General features: G+C 31.6%; 1 protein-coding gene across 3 annotated transcripts in view; it reads left to right on the forward strand.

Moving 5' to 3' along the window:
• The window catches only part of LOC114332887 (actin-histidine N-methyltransferase), a 150804-nt gene that overhangs the window by 118255 nt on the left and 14202 nt on the right, over positions 1-18347 (forward strand). For 2 of the 3 annotated variants that reach the window (XM_050651765.1, XM_050651766.1), the window contains exons 3-5: positions 1347-1474; positions 4015-4214; positions 14937-15225. In XM_050651765.1, coding sequence (XP_050507722.1) covers positions 1347-1474; positions 4015-4214; positions 14937-15214 — 606 coding nt within the window. In that variant the 3' untranslated portion in view covers positions 15215-15225. The remainder of the gene's footprint in view (positions 1-1346; positions 1475-4014; positions 4215-14936; positions 15226-18347) is intronic. The other variant, XM_050651767.1, reaches the window with a different exon arrangement.

Consider the following 18347-nt stretch of genomic DNA (forward strand, 5'->3'; position numbering starts at 1 on the left):
GAAACTCTACACATTTACTCGGGTTGAAACAAAGATATTAAAATTCCAAACTTTCTTTTAAACCATTTTTCTAGAAAATAATAATTACCTCTACCTGTGGATTCTATAGTTCCCGTAATAAACAATCTTTTTCCATTTTAAAACTAAATACATCGTTCTTTTCACTTTAATTATTCACAAAAGTCTTTAATGGTTCATCGGAAAGCTCATTAAAAAAGAAATCCACTTACATCCAAACTAAATTCTAATAAATATTTACAGATCAATATACAGGGTGTATCAAATTTATGTGCCCGCGTTATTTAAAAAAAAAATTAATTCAATTTTCATTTTGCCTTTGATTGATAAATTGAAAACACAATAATACATGTTAAGTTTCTATACAATATACACTACATTATACTCGGTAACTCGTACCGTACATTCCAATATTTTGGAAATATTAAGATATTTTATTTTTTGCATGAAAACGGCGCGTCGTATGAAAAAAAAAGGAAGATAGATTTCTGTCACAAATTCAACGAAGAATTGAAAAATGATTGTTAATTTGAAATATGTCAGTGGGGTACTACCTTTTTTTCTTTAAAAAGTTCAGACCATTACTCGTATCCGCGCCAATGATGAATATAAAATTCTTAATTGTATGTCAAAAATATCATTACAATGTTGCCAGTTGTTTCGGAAAAATCGTAAAAAATGTGTAAAATTTTGTTTTCCTCGACGCCCTGTATCTTGAAAATGGATGGCATTACAAAAAATTTTTATTAAGCAAACCCCAATTATTTTTCAGTTTTTTATCTATCCTAGTGACGGTGTTACCTTTTTTTAAACACCATGTATAAAATTGTATCAAAGAGCGAAAAAAAAACAAGAAAATGCGTTTTTTTTATTTTTAAAAGTACGTTTCACTAATTTTAAAAATCTGAAAAAATTCAGGGTGATACGTTATGCAAAAATACACGTTATAAATTTTTTTCGCGAAAACGAATGTCTTAATTATTTTTTTATACTCATTTAAAATTTTATAATCGCCCTAAAATTTCAATTTCCCGAAAAAAAAATTAAAAAAAAAACGTTTTTTGGGGACAGAACTTTTTGAAACCTACAACTTTTTTATTTAAAGTTTTTTGCTAGCTCTCGATGCGGCCGAGATAAAAAATAAAAACATAAAAAGCCTAATTAGGCTCTAGGTGGGCTAAAAATTTCAGAAAGTGAGTTTCTCTATATGTGCCAAACGGTGACTTATATAGAATTCGAATCGAGTTGGGGGGCATTTTTCATCATCTTGCCCGGCTAGGCCCTTTTAGATTGATTGTATTTATTGAAACATTGATTTTTTTTTGTAGATAAGCACTGATTATAATCCTGATTTGCAAAGATGCGAATGTTTGGCACTAAAAGATTACCAACCGGGAGAACAGTTCTTTATCTTTTATGGAGCCAGAACGAATGCTGACTTTTTTATTCACAATGGGTAAGATTAGATTTGGTTAGTTATACTTATGCTTTTAACACTCTATTCGCTCCATGTGTGACCATGGTGGTGATACATGAAATTATTAGCGTCCGTAGCGGCGAAATATGACAATTTTGGCGATAATTTGTATTGTCACTGTCATTGTTTGTATATCAAATTTTATCAAAAATAGTAAATAAATATTACATATTAACGTCAAATATGTCATATGTGCCATATTTATATCATATATTTATATCATATGATTTTAGAATAATCTGAAATATATTTATAAGATCCTTCACATCTTGTTATCTTTCGCAATGACTGTAATATACACGTCCTTAATAATTTCAACTATATTGTCTGGTCTAGTTGCTTTCTTGGTTTTGGCTAATTTTATTACATGAAGAACTTCAGATTTTAAAATTTGAGGTTCTTCTTGAGTTACATTGCTTTGTATATTTGGCCTGTTCTCTTGGTACAATTCGTTTATATAATTTCTCCATGTTTCAAGTATTTTTCGTTCATCGATAATATCTTTTCCTGTATGATCTACTAAAGTAATGTGTTTTTCTTATCATACATGCCCAGTCACTTTGATCTTGTCTCATCTACACCATGATCTTTCTTATGCTTATACGTATATGCACCTCTATTTAATGTGGTTTATTGCCGGAAAGAAAATATGTTTCACAGAGGTGCAAGATTTTGATCCAGCTGAGCTAACATAAGGGATATAATTAAGGAAGTTTGAAGCTTTCTGTAAGGCTCCTATTCCTGTGAGGAAGTCTATTACGGGAGTTGACTCCTTAGACAGGATTTAGAATGATTATAAAGTTCTAAATTTGGAACTTGAAGCATGGACCCCGCAGAAACCTTATGGGAAATGGCTCTCTGTCAAGTGCTCTGAAACTTTGGGTTCTGATAGTGCTTGATGTGTAGAACAAAAGACTCAATGGGCGCATAGCTCCAAAAAATCATGGTTTTAAGATATAAGCCTCTGAAGTTATAGGTATAGTGAGGACATTTGCGTTGGAATAAATTCATTTTATCGAGAATGGGCGACTCTGGAGATACATTACAAATCAGGTCGATTTTTATTTTTAAATTACAATTTTTTGGCATATATATCATACTAGTGACGTCATCCATCTGGGCGTGATGGCGCAATCGATGATTTTTTTAAGTAAGAATAGGGATCGTGTGATAGCTCATTTGAAAGGTTATTCAATTCTATATTCAATAATATCAACATTAACATAATTATTTATACAGGGTGCCCAAAAAATTTTTTTAAATTAAATTAATTTAGACAAAAAGAAGAATGTATGTAATTTATTTAATTCGAAATACATTTTACTGTTGTCCGAAAACAGGAAAAATGTTTATCTGATAAATAAATATTGTTTTTCGCTTAAATTCAATATTAAAGCTGCCACCTACCTGCCTCTTAGGAGTTTGAATATTTAATTTAAGCGAAAAGCAATGTTAATTTTTCAAATTAACATTTTTTCTGTTTTCTGACAGCAGTGAAATGTATTTCGAATTAAATAAATTATATACATTCTTCTTTTTGTCTCAATTTATTTAATTAAAAAAAAATTGGGCACCCTGTATAAATAATTATGTTAGTGTTTATGTTAGTGAATAGAGAATTAAATATCCTTTTAAATAAGCTATCGCACGACCCCTTTCGCTTAAACTAAATGTTCAAACTGCTAAGAGGCAGGTGGGTAGCAGCTTTAATATTGAATTTAAGCGAAAAACAATATTTATTTACCAACTAAACATTTTTTCCTGGTTTTAGACAACAGTAAAATGTATTTCGAATTAAATAAATTATATACATTCTTCCTTTTGTCTCAATTAATTTAATTAAAAAAAATGTTGGCACCCTGTATAAATAATATTGTTAATGTTTATATTATTGAACAGAGAATTTAATAACCTTTCAAATGAGCTATCACACGATCCCTATTCTTATTTAAAAAAATCATCGATTGCGCCATCACGCCCAGATGGATGACGTCACTAGTATGATATATATGCCAAAAAATTATAATTTAAAAATAAAAATCGACCTGATTTGTAATTTATCTCCAGAGTCTCCCATTCTCGAGAAAATGAATTTATTCCAACTCAAACGTCCTCACTGTATCTATAACTTCAGAGGCTTATATCTTAAAACCATGATTTTTTTGGAGCTATGCGCCTATTGAGTCTTTTGTTCTACACATCAAGGACTACCAGAACCCAAAGTTTCAGAGCATTTGACAAGAGAGCCATTTCCCATAAGGTTTCTGCGGGGTCCTATGGACATTATTGCATTTGAAGGGTTCTTAACACGTTTGGGAAGCCAATAACGAACCACAAAGTGATACAATGGTCCCGCTCTAAGGTGTCTTTGTAGGCTAGGAAAAGAAGTATCCATTCTTAGAGTTGAGCACTTCATTGTCTTTAAAGGGTTCAGAAATAGGCTCTACCCGGGTCAATCCTGTCCACAACCATATTATGTTTTATATGCCATTCTTCAGATTATTTATTAACTGTTTTAGATTTGTTTATGAAAATAACGAACACGACGGATACTGGATTAAGTTGGGCATCAGTAAATCTGATCCACTACAAGAGAAGAGAGTAGAGTTATTACACAAACTAAATATACAGCCTAGCAGTAACTTTTTTATCAAAAAAGGACCTCTGCCCGTTGACGGATCCTTATTGGCGTTTGTAAGAATATTTAACATGAACGAAGGTAAGCATTAATTTTAATAATAGATTAGCTTTAGTTATTCACCAAAAGGGCGGTAAAGTTTGGCTTTTATTTTTTGAATTTACTTCATATATTCAGTCTGTGCTATACTATGTTTGTATTTCGAATTTTTTATTTTCTTGCCTAAAGTAATAAAAAACAATTCTGATTTAAACCAATAAATACTACCTTTTTATGTATATTCTATATTAGTTATGTGTATAATTATATTACGTTGTATTAAGTATTAGGATTATTTGAACATTGGTGTTAAGTCACAATGACCACCTCTCGTGGATTTCGGCGGAACTAAAATTGAGGGTGTTTTTTTTCTTTTTCTTTTTCTTGGCCTGCTATAATGGGGGTTTTAATGTCAAATCGTTGTCAAACTTTGAAATTTTAAACGCGCGAAAAAATATTCATTGTTTACATTTACAAATTGGTGGGTAATATAAAATTATTAGCATGAAATCTTCATTTCGAAAATCAATATAATTAATAAATTTTAATACAAACGATTTAATTAAAAGTGTTCTTATGACATGTGTGTGTTGTAGAATATTTGGAGTAAATTTAGGACGAACACATTCTTTTGATTCTACTGATGCTAATAGATTAATCGATGGGACTACTATCTAACTTTTTCAAACGTCTTTTACTATTATGCGATGGGACTACTATCTAACTTTTTCAAACGTCTTTTACTATTATGCACAGTAGCTAAAAATATATAGTTGATAATTTGATAATTTTATAAAAGATTGTGATCTAATTATAGGTACACTGTGCACATATCTGTTTAGTATAAAGATAAGTATCATTAATATAAATTACTTACTTGCAGTAATGTAATCGTCTTTTTTTAAAGTGGTCACTGCAAATATAAAAATACTTGATATTTTTGCTTAAACCGCAAGCTTCGATCCATAATACTTGTTCCGTTTTTTTAACTGGACAATAATGCAGTTGTACTCCACCAGCAGATTTTTTTTACAAGTTTCTATACAACATCGACGCCAACCTTTATTGAAACGTGAAAATTCCATGTTAATAATTGTATATTAGCCACCAATTTGTAAATGTAAACAATGAATATTTTTTCGCGAAAATTTCAAAATTCAAATTTAAAAATTTGACATTAAAACCCCTCAATATATCAGGCCAATAAAAAGAGAAAGAACAAAAACACCTTCAATTTTATTTCCGCCGAAATCCACGAGAGGTCGTCATTGTGACTTAACATCTCCAATTGGATTAAAGTAAAATTTATAATTACATCATTTTTTTTTATAATTCATTCATAGCACCATAAGTACATCACATTGGTTGTTTTCTTTTTTGTTTTTTTCATATCCTTGTTACATTCTTTTGTGCTTCTGTAAACTAAGAAGATATGTATCTATTTATTTAAATCTTCTTTTTTTTTAAATTATTACATTAGTAAAATATTTAAATAAAGTGCATTCCAAGACTTTAACGTTTATGAAACCGCTGGGAGGGAAACTGTCAAACATTGTGTTTGTTTATATTATTTGTAGGTACCGTATTGTTTCTTAAGTTTTTTACCGTTAAGGCCATCGGTACATAATTCGCAAATATTTTACGGCTATCCCTACTTTTTCTGCCTTTACACGGCAAATTACGTGTAGTAAATTCACACTGGTATGGATATGTAAACATTACTAGAATGTCATTCTACTTGAAAATGTCATCATTAACTTAAAGAGATGGCTTTTGAATATTCGTGGATAACTGTTATTTGTATAAATTCAGTTCATAAATGTGATTATTTCATTCATAGGAGATTCTGACCAATAGAAAGCTACAGAAATCTAAATTAAATCGATAATTTTTGATAATTTCCCGTCGTCAAGTATATTACGTCAGATGCCCTTCGTTGCTACGAAAAAATACATTCAGTGACATTAATGACAATTAATGTTTTAAAAATTATAAAAATGATGACTTTCAACCGTCAAATTAATATTTATAACAACTGTTTGTTTAATTGTACTAATTTGTACTTACATAAATAAATTACAATAAAATTTTGGTTTTGAACAGTTTTATTCATGAAATAATCGCAACAAATTGCACTCGATCTCTAAAATTAATATAGAATTTCAGAGCTCTTGTGCAATTACTACTGATAATTTTTTCACTAACTATGTATTCAGTGATTGTAATAATTTATATGTACAACAAAAACTAATACTCAATCGAGAAAAGAGGAAAACTGTTAAAGTGATTTTTTAATAATATATTGTTACTATGGAACGCTTACAATTTTGAACATCTTTAACAACAAAATACTTGGATCACAGAATATATTATCCTGATGTATTCTCTGCTTGGATATTCCACAAATAATACACAATAAATAACTTTTTATTAAGTTCACGTCTTAAATCAATTATTTATCAAATACACTATATATCAATATTATTTAATCAACAACTCAAAATATTCCCGATGCCATGTCAAATATTTAAAATTGTCACTGATAGTCACTGTCTGACTGACAATATTCTATTCGATTGAGTGCGTTGCGTTGTAAGACAAAGGTAGATTTGGAAAATATTACCACGGATATTGTGTTCATTTTTTTCCTGAAAAAACCAATAAATATTTTTGAAAAATTTAAACGCAGAATGAAAGACTAAATTATTACCGAGAGCCGAAAGTCCCTTAGAATAAATAAAGAGTTTATTTTGAATGAGATATTTGAAATTAAAAATCACACTAAATTTTCTCTTAGTTTTTCACCCCTGTAACTTATTAAAATAAACATTATAGAAGTTCTCAGGGACTTTCGGCCCTCGCTAATAACGTAATCTTTCATTCTGCGTTTAAATTTTTCAAAAATATTTATTAGTTTTCTCAGGATTCGAAAAAAATAAATCCCCATTTGAATAGCATTGCAGCCGAAAATACGTACCCATTCCCTTAACGGTGCTAGCAGGTACCGGGTGGCCAACTAAGAACGGCCGTCGGCTATATCTCAGAAACGGATTATGTCAGAGCTTCGGGATAAAAAATTTTATGACAAAAGTGACCTCGAGAAAAGCCTGGAAATTATTTTTAGAATTGTAGGTCTACCGCTAGATGGCGCAATTTAAACAGAAAAATTTAAAAAGGAAAATTTGACAAAATTTTACCAATTAACAGGCATTCAAAATACGATCATCTTATTCTTCATAAAATTATGCGTATATTTTGTAATACAAGTTTTGGTCAATCTTTTAAAATTAGAGGTAGGGGAGAGTGGGAACCTTGTTACGGAAAAGTGCTTGTAAGTCCGGTTCTGCTTAACCGATCTTTACAAATTTGGTCTTGTTGTAAACAGCTCTTTACTGGCAATGTAGGAGTTATAATGTCGAAGCAACCTAATATGTTTGGTACCTGCTAGAGGGCGCTATTTAATTTTTATTTTAAATCTAGTTTTCCTTGAAAAATATTAAATAGAAACATACCGTTTTATTATCAGATTATAAAAGAAGAATAAATTAGCAATAAAATACCGAAAACAGCATGTCGATATCTTCTTCCAATCCGGAGATATCTTAAAAAACGTGTTAAATGGGAGAAACTTTTATGCATATTCTAATTTCGACTTATTATGTTACTATATTATTAGGTAAGTAGGTATATTGTACCACCATTTATCTTATGAATCAAGGACTGATGAAAAGTATTAGGAAACTATTACCTAAGTCGATTAATCAGTAACAGTCAAATTATTACACTTCAGTAATAAGTATAAAATAAATTGCCCTTTACATACCTACAAGCAAGGCTATGATTAACAAATGAATATCGCTTCTAATGTCAAAACTTTTAATGGCGTTGTAATTGTGTCTATTGTTTATGTTGTTACCTTTTTAATTAATTACATTCGTTAATATAAATATAAAAATATGATTATTACAAATGAAGAAGCTTTTGACATGTTGGCAGTTTATTTTGAATGTATGAGAAATGCCACTGTTGCTGCTAGAGTATATGCACAGCAGTATCCCAACAGACGACATCACGGTAGACGAGTTTTTATTCGAATCGCACAACGTTTACGTACGACAGGAAGTGTGCATTTACCTTTGCATCGAAGACGTCGTATAGGTCGCACTGAGGAAAATGTAATAAACGTTTTAGCGTTTATAAATGTAAACCCCCATTTAAGCACAAGAGCTATCGCCAGAAGTTTGGGAATAAGTCGAACCACTGTCCAAAATATTTTAAGAGACCACAGGTAACTTTAGTAAATCATATTCGTTTACTTTATTCGCAATTAGAATACGCCATAATTTTTATAGTTCATCCAATATTTGAATGATAGTTTGTAAATATTTATATTTTCCACATTTTGCAAAATTTTAATTATCTCAAAATTTACTATTTTAGATTGCATCCATATCACCTTGTCCTACACCAACATTTAAATGCTGAAGATTTCGATACCAGGCTGGATTATTGTAACTGGCTACTAAATATGATAGACGACAACCCCGAATTACTTTCAAGTATTATGTGGTCAGATGAGGCTACATTTCGTAGTGATGGCCATGTAAATCGCCATAATATGCATTACTGGTCTGAAACGAATCCCCATTGGATGCAGGAGGTTCGGCATCAGGGTCGTTGGTCTGTTAATGTATGGTGCGGTATTCTAGGTGGACAAATAATTGGACCATATTTTTTTAATGAAAATTTGAATGGAGAAAATTATTTAGATTTTCTAATGAACCAATTGCCACTACTTTTAGAAGACGTACCATTAGCAACTCGTCGAGACATGATTTTTCAGCATGATGGGTGCCCAGCACATTACTATAGAGGTGTTCGGAATTTCTTAGACCAAACCTATCCTGATAGGTGGATAGGACGTGGAAGCCTATTTGCTTGGCCAGCAAGGTCCCCCGACCTAACGTGTTTGGATTTTTATTTGTGGGGAAGAATAAAAGAGATAGTTTTTATTAATAGACCTACGACAAGGGATAATATGATTCAAAGAATACGAGATGCAATACAAAGCATCCCAGTAGCAGAAATTGAAGCTTCCGTTTTATCCACTCGTCGGAGACTTTTGTCTTGTATTGCAAATGATGGACAACATTTTGAGCACCTTGGGCGCCATTAGTCTTAGTTTTTTCTCAGTAATTACTATTTTGGAATTTACTTAGGTACTTAGTTTGTGTATTATTGGTAGTAGGTAAGTATAAATTTTAATTTATGTAGTTAAAAGCCAATTGTATCTGAGCATTTTTTTTTATAATTTATGATTTACAATGTATTGTTATTGTAAATTAATGTAATTTGTAAGACCTATGCAATTATTAGTTAAGTTAGTGGGTTTATAACTACTGTTAAGTTAAGCATAAAAGTTTCTCCCATTTAACACGTTTTTTAAGATATCTCCGGATTGGAAGAAGATATCGACATGCTGTTTTCGGTATTTTATTGCTAATTTATTCTTCTTTTATAATCTGATAATAAAACGGTATGTTTCTATTTAATATTTTTCAAGGAAAACTAGATTTAAAATAAAAATTAAATAGCGCCCTCTAGCAGGTACCAAACATATTAGGTTGCTTCGACATTATAACTCCTACATTGCCAGTAAAGAGCTGTTTACAACAAGACCAAATTTGTAAAGATCGGTTAAGCAGAACCGGACTTACAAGCACTTTTCCGTAACAAGGTTCCCACTCTCCCCTACCTCTTATTTTAAAAGATTGACCAAAACTTGTATTACAAAATATACGCATAATTTTATGAAGAATAAGATGATCGTATTTTGAATGCCTGTTAATTGGTAAAATTTTGTCAAATTTTCCTTTTTAAATTTTTCTGTTTAAATTGCGCCATCTAGCGGTAGACCTACAATTCTAAAAATAATTTCCAGGCTTTTCTCGAGGTCACTTTTGTCATAAAATTTTTTATCCCGAAGCTCTGACATAATCCGTTTCTGAGATATAGCCGACGGCCGTTCTTAGTTGGCCACCCGGTACAAGCAAAAGATTGGCAAAATAAATAATATAGGTCCACTTTCCCTCAAGGGGTCTGAGTTAACCTACGGTTTGACAGTTTTGCAAGCGTAAGTAACATGGACATAGTTAGTTATTTAGCATTTTTATAGGACGTTACTCAATTTAACCATTGTTTTTGTCTCTCAGATAATACCTTGTTTATTTGTTTTATGTTTTTATCTCTCAGATGATAACTTATTTAGTTGTTTTATGCTTAAAATATAGCACTGATGGTAACCGATAAAACTGAACTTTATCATGATTACCTCGCATTTTTACACATCAAAACACAACAGAAATGAGACATATTATCTTTTTAAAATAATTTTTCCAGTGAAAATGTTAAGTGAATCCTTGTACAAAACAAAATTACAAAAAAACGCAACTAAATTGTTCTAAAACTTATTAAGAACTGATAGAATAACATTTTTATGTTTCCCTTCCAGCCGCCATATTGATTCAATTTTGACAGCATGTTGGAATGCCTTATATCTCACTTTAAGCTACTTGTCCATAGATAAATAATATAGTTACTACTTGTCGATGTATGCTGGTTTTCACTGACATGGACGTTAATTTTTTGTATAAATTTTTCCAGTTTCCCGAAATTTATTTATAAAGACCTTGGCCAAAATTCAAATCTTCTGACCATTATTTTGTTATGTAGTCTGAAAAAAATTAATTTTAATATTAACAATTTTACTCTTAATGTGTTGTTATTTGTTAGCAAGTTTAATAACCAATCTAGATTTATCTGGTGAGTTATTTTTTACATTATTTTTGTTTCCACTGTATCATTTAATTTTCATGCATTCTAGCTCTTAAAAAAGAATGTAATACATTTGAAAGCTCGAGTAATAAAAAATAGTCTTCTAACAGACCCTTTTATTGACTCCAACCCACCCAAAGTCAAAATTAAAATTAAACTCACCAGGCTTCAGAGTTGAACAGCGTCGTTGTTTTCGACGAAAATTATTTTAATACTCGTTTAATAGTAATGCAGAACAATAATAATACACAAAACAGAAATGCATGGAAAAGACTGAGGGAGACCTATATCCAGCAGTGGATAGATCCGGGTTGAACGATGATTAATAGTAAATGATTATATCAATTATTTTGTCAAAGATTCATAGGTTAATTAAGTTATATCTGCGATTTTTTTTGTTTTCTGAGTTATTCCCCTAATGTTTAGGTTCTTAGTCTGCTTTTATATAAAAAACTGCTGTTTTTATAACTCCTTAACGACTTATTAATGTTATTAGTTTTCCGAGACTGATTACTGGATTCTGTCTTTTGAGTTTACTTCTCCTAGTTTAAATATTGTCTCTAATTTATATGCAATTATTGGAGATCTATAAAAACTACACTCACTATTTTGGATATTATTAGCACCATTAAATACGCAACATTTATTTACCATTGTTGATAAAATTTGTTATACAAACAATGACAGTGGCATTACAAAGATAGCTTCAATAATAGTTGCGTTCGCGGGTACCTGAAATTGTCAGAAAATTGGATAAATTGTCAGAACACGCATGCTCACTTTAAAATAATATAAATAATATCGTTCTTCTTTAAGTACCGTGCCCAAATTTAGGCATGGGTAGCTTCCATAACAATTTGCCGATATCGTTCTCGATCTTGTGCGGCATGTAACAATTGATCTGCTGATAAGCCAGTCCATTGACGAAGGTTTCGGAGCCATGAATATTTCTTTCGACCAATTCCTCTTTTTCCGTCGATCTTTCCATTGAGTATTAACTGCAGCATCCTGTATCTGCTACCTCTCATTATATGCCCCAGATATTCAAGTTTTCTCTTTTTTATCATCTTCATTAAGTCACCTTCGCCTTGGCCTACTCTGTTTAAGACTTCTTTGTCTGAAATGCGTTGAACCCAAGATATTCTGAGCATTCTACGATACGACCACATCTCAAAGGCTTCTAATTTGTTCATCATGTTAACCTTCATGATCCAGGTTTCACATCCATATAGTAATACAGGATACACATAACATTTTAGGAACTTGATTCTTAGTTGTAAGTTCAGCTGAGAGTTGCTCAGAATAGATCTAAGTTTCATAAATGCTCCTCTTGCAATTTCTATACGAGTTTTAATTTCTTCATCCGGATTTAGTGTCTCGTTTATCCAACATCCTAGGTATTTAAAATGGTTAACTTTTGTTATTGATTCATCACTGACAATAATATCGTTAATAGATAGATATACAAGGTATATTTACCTAGTATGATTTAATAATTAGTTATTAATATTAGTTAAAAGTAAATATAGGTACCTTGTATATTTATCTAATAACGGTATTATTTATATTAAGTGAGGTTAGAAATTGTCGGCGACAATTTGTCAATTGTATCCGTGAACGCACCTATTGTCATATTTCGCCGCTACTCACGCTGGCATCGTTTTAGGTTACCCCCACCATGGTCACGCACAGAGCGAATATATTTTTTTTGTATTTGATTTATTTGATTATTTGGCACTTATTTCTTCTTCGTCTTTTTGTATAGAAATGACTCTGTCTGTTTTTTCAATGTGCCTCCGTAAGTTGTCGTTCCATCGTTTTCGTGGTCTTTCCACTGATCGTCTTCCTATTGGGGAACCGTCTCTCGCTGTCCTTACTACTCTATTTATTGTCATTCGGTTCATGTGGTCATTCCATTCTACTCTGATTCTTACCCAGTTATTAATGTTCTCCACCTAGCATCTTCGTCGTATATATGTACTTCTAGCTCTGTCCCATAGTCTTACCATCGATTTTTCGAAGGGTTTTCATCTCCGCTGTTTCGAGCAATCTTTTTGTCCTCTCTGTTTGAGGTCGTATGTCTGCCGCGTATGTCATTATTGGTCTGATCTGATGACTGTTTTGTAAATTATGCCTTTCATTTCTTTTTCCGATATTTTTATTTCTCCACATTGTATCATTCAGGCAACCTGCGGTTTTGTTTGCTATATTCACGTGATCTTCCACTTCTGTTTCGAGCTTTTCATAGTTAGATAGTGTGATGCCTAGATATTTAAACTACATCACTTGTTCTATTATCTGACCCTCTAGCTGAAATTTACATCTTATTAGATTTGCTGATCCTCCTCCTCCTCAGTCGTTTTCTCATTGCTGAGTGTCGTGATTCCCTATAATACGAGCAACTATCTCTTTCCATCGGCTTCTGTCCTGAGCTTCCCTCATGGATTCAGAGAATGTTTTTTTTCCACTGGCTTTCTGTACTTGACTTGTCCATCGAGTAGGTGAGCGACCTCTACTTCTGCGCCCTTTAATGTTTCCCGAAATTATAAGTCTCTCAAGATTATCCTCAAGATTTGCTGATATAACCATGCATTTTGTCTTTTTTGGTGAAATTAACGTGTTCAGTTTTCTGGCGTTTATATTAAATTGGTGCAGCATACGTTGTAAATCGTCTTCACTTTGAGAGATTAGTATTGAATCGTCTGCATAGCAGATTATTTTGACTTGTTTGTCTCACATTTGGTATCTTTTTTAGTCCTTACTTTTTTATTATTTCATCCATGACCAGGTTGAATAATACTCAGGGAATCCCCCTGAGTCTTATCCCATTGCCAGCTTCAATTGAGCCAGTTAGTTCATCTTCTACTTTTACTTTTATTGTGTTGTTCTGGTAGATGTTTTCGATCGTTTTAATTATTCCTAGAGGTACCTCTCTTGAGTATAACAAATGGATAACGTCCTTTAATTTCACCCTGTCAGTTGCTTTCTTAAGGTCCACGAAACATAAATAGGTATGCCTGTTTGTTGTATTCTAACGATTTCTCTTGAACTTGCCTCATTATAAATATAGCGTCGGTTATTCTTCTGCTAATGTTATAATCTCATTAAGTTTGTTTGTTATCACTTTGGTTGTTAATTTTAATGTTGTGTTTAATAAGTTAATTCCTCTTGTGACGATAATATAATTTTATCGTCTAGAGTACGCCAATGAATTAAGTAAAACGTGTTTTTGTACCGTCTCGGACGATATAAAAGTCGGAACGAAAAGCCTAGTTGAATATTATTCTTGGAGCGTTGATCGAAGAATAATAAATAACAGCGAGGTATAAGAGTTGAGTTTATGTAGGTAGTAGTTCCCGACCATTTTCCGCTGTCGTTTTGGCGAGCTGAGCGAATCCGACAATTCTCCTCTTACCTATCCTTTTACCTATCCTTTATATGAGCGGCGATCGTATATCCCTAATATGTCTTTTCATCTGGCGAGCTGAGCGAGTTTCCCTTTCTTCCCTTTTCTTATACATTCATGTCGTATTAATAAAAGCAATTCCTATTTCACGCGATCGTCAAAATCACTCATTCATGTACAAAATATCGTCACATCGGCCCGAACAGAAAGCGGGATGCGTAGATTATAAATATATTTTATTAACGAAATTAACGAGTAATTAATGCCAATTATCTTATGTTTTGTATGTTTTGATTCCAAATAATTAATAAAAATGTCTTAAAAAGCGGACTCTTTTCTTCGACTGATTTAGTTACCTTGGAGCAACAACGCAACGACCGCGTTACACTCTGTAATTCTCCGGATCTTATTTTATTTCTTCTTCTAACTAATTATTATGAAAGTTATTACCCCTATTATTAATAAAATCTCTTAATAATTTTCTAGTTCCATGTCAGTTTTATTTATAAATATTGTTGTTTCAGAGCAAATCCAACACTGGCTGGATAACGACCGATCGGACGACGTGCAATACCTAGAATGCGCCCTAGATACGAGTCTCGAGAAGAAATCTTGGATTTTTCTTCAAGCTCGTCTCAAATTGCTGTTGGCTATTTACAAAACCACTCTCGATGATGATTTAAAGTTATCGGAAAATAAAGAATTGAGTGCCAATCGAAGACTTGCTATTAAAATGAGAGCGACCGAAAAAATGGTACTTGTAAATGCTATTGAATACGTAGAGCAGTACATCAAACAATAACTTTTTGTGTGGTTAGTGTATTACAAAGTTATTACAAAAATATGCAAGGTGGCACGATGTTTTAAACTTTGAGAGTTGTGTGATAATCAAAAAATTTTTCAACGATTTAATATTGATTAATTTGTTGGAAATTTGTACTTGTATATTCATTAAATCCACAATACACTGTCTTAGACAGAAGTGGCAGTGCAGTTTTTTTATATAAAAATTATCTACGTTGTTACGTACTTTGTTACCTAAAGTTGTGCTCACTACGGAGAGCAATGGATTGTATCCTCGCTCCGACCCTTGCTCCCTGGTATTTATATTCGTTATATTCGTGAATTCTCGCATTTAAAATAATGTATTTATTTTACATTGCGATCGATAATATAATTTCGATTGCTATGTAAAATAAATACATTATTTTAAATGCGAGAATCCACGAATATAAATACCAGGGAGCAAGGGTCGGAGCGAGGATACAATACATTGCTCTCCGTAGTGAGCAAACCCTTACACTACTTTTTTTTAATATGGTAGATATGTACAAACGGTGAGCTTGAAACATGTTATTATCAAATTTACGATATCTTCAACTTTTTTTGTTGGAATATCTTGTACAACTCAAAAGTAAACAATACAAGACAAAATTTAAATTCGCTAAAAACCCCCTTTTTGAAAAAAAACCGATTTTTCTCTAAAATAATATAAATTTCAGAAATTTCTGAAGAATTTCTTGAACCCCACATATCCTCCAACCGCTGCATTATTTTAGATATGTATTTATTTATACAGGGTGGGCCAAAGAAAAGAGTCCACCTCGATATTTGGCAGTAGTGATTAGATTTTAGGGAAATGCCGAAACAGGTCGATGTTTATTTTTAAATTACAATTTTTTGATATATATATTTTTGTTACTAGTGACGTCATCCATCTGGACGTGATGACGCAATCGATGATTTTTTTAAATGGGAATAGGGGTCGTGTGGTAGCTCATTTGAAACGGTGTTCAATTCTCTATTCAGTAATATAAACAATAATATCATTATTTATACAGGGTGGCCAAAAAAATTATTTTTTAATTAAATAAATTGACGCAAAAAGAAGAATGTATATAATTTATTTAACTCAAAATACATTTTATTGCTGTGAGAAAACAGAAAAAAATGTTTATTGGGCAAATAAACATTACTTTTCGCTTAAATTAAATGTTAAAACTGTCAAAAGAGGTAGATGGGAACCTGTTTGTGATTTAATTTAAGCGAAAAAACAAATAATTATTTGTGAAATAAACATTTTTTTCTATTTTCTGACATCAGTACAATGTATTTTGAGTTAAATCAATTTAAAGTACATTCCTCTTTTTGCGTCAATTAATTAATTAAAAAAATATTTTTTTGATCGCCCTGTATAAATAATGATATTAATGTTTATATTACTAAATAGATAATTGAACACCCTGTCAAATGAGCTACCAAACGATCATTATTCCCATTAAAAAAAAATCGTTTACGTCATCACGCTCTGATGGATGACGTCTCTAGTATGAAATATATGCGAAAAAATTGCAATATAAAAATAAAAATCGACCTGTTTCGGTATTTCCTTAAAATCGAATAACTACTGACAAATATCGAGGTGGACTCTTTTCTTTGACCCACCCTGTATTTATCTATTGCTGTGTTCATGTAGTATTAATATAGAAGTTTGAATAAACGTTTCTTTCATTTTGCAAACGATTACAACGATAGTTATTGCAAAATATTTATGTAAAATGTTACTTTTCATAAATTTATATTTTTTTAGAAAAAATCGTTTTTTTTTTTCAAAAAGGGACGCTTAGCGGATTTAAATTTTGTCTTGTATTGTCTACTTACCTATGAGTTGTTAAGATATAGTAAATTAGATAATAACTTGTTTCAAGCTCACCGTGTACACTGCGTGTCACAGAACAGAGGCCACCCAAAAAATGGGTCATTTTTTTAAGTGATTTTTTAATATGTTATAGCCTTATTCTTTAACAATATCGCTATAATAATATTGTTGCTAGATAGGTAAATTGTCATTGTATATCGGCTGTACCAATCAAATTGTGACTTTTTCTCAAAGTTCGCGTCACCCTGTGGAATATTCTAGCATTTATAAAATACTGAAATTAAAACCCAACTAGAGCCTCAGGTTTTCTTAACATTGTGTTTTTTTATTCATTCGCTATGTTGAATAATAGAAAAGTTAGCTACTTTAACAACTAGCCATGTTCTTTATCAATACAGGGTGTTTCTAAATAAGTGCGGCAAACTTTAAGGGGTAATTCTGCATGAAAAAATAATGACAGTTTGCTTTATAAACATATGTCCGCAAATGCTTCGTTTCCGAGATACGGGATGTTGAATTTTTTCTTACAAACTGACGATTTATTTATTGCTCTAAAACTGATTGAGATATGCAAATGAAATTTGGTAGCTTTTAAGAGGACATAAAATTAAGAATTTTATATTCACCACTGGCGTGCATACGGGTAATATGACCCGTATTCTGGGTAATATGACCCGTATGCGCGCCAATGGAGAATACATATAAAATTCTTAGTTGCATGTCAAAAAATGCGCAATAACTACCTCTTAGATACTAACAAAATTCATTTGCATATTTCAACCGATTTTAGAGCAATAAATAAATCGTCAGTTTGTAAGAAAAAATTCAACATTCTGTCATTAGTTTTTCATGCAGAATTACCCCTTAAAGTTTGTCGCATTTATTTAGAAACACCCTGTATTGATAAAGAACATGGCTAGTTGTTAAAGTAGCTAACTTTTTTATTATCCAACATAAGCGAACACAATGTTAAGAAAACCTGAGGCTATAATTGGGTTTTAATTTCAGTATTTTATAAATGCTAGAATATTCCACAGGGTGTGGTGAACTTTCAGAAAAAAACACAGTTTGATTGGTACACCCTGTATACAATGACAATTTACCTATCTAGCAACAATATTATTATAGCGATATTGTTAAAGAATAAGACTATAACATATTAAAAAATCACTTAAATCGGACAACAAGTTTAGGAAATTTGAGACATCAAAAATGACCCATTTTTTGAGTGGAATCTTCTCTGTGACGCTCAGTGTATAAATGAAAACTTGTAGTC

This window comes from Diabrotica virgifera, chromosome 5 (assembly GCF_917563875.1).
Source record: "Diabrotica virgifera virgifera chromosome 5, PGI_DIABVI_V3a".
Taxonomy (NCBI): domain Eukaryota; kingdom Metazoa; phylum Arthropoda; class Insecta; order Coleoptera; family Chrysomelidae; genus Diabrotica; species Diabrotica virgifera.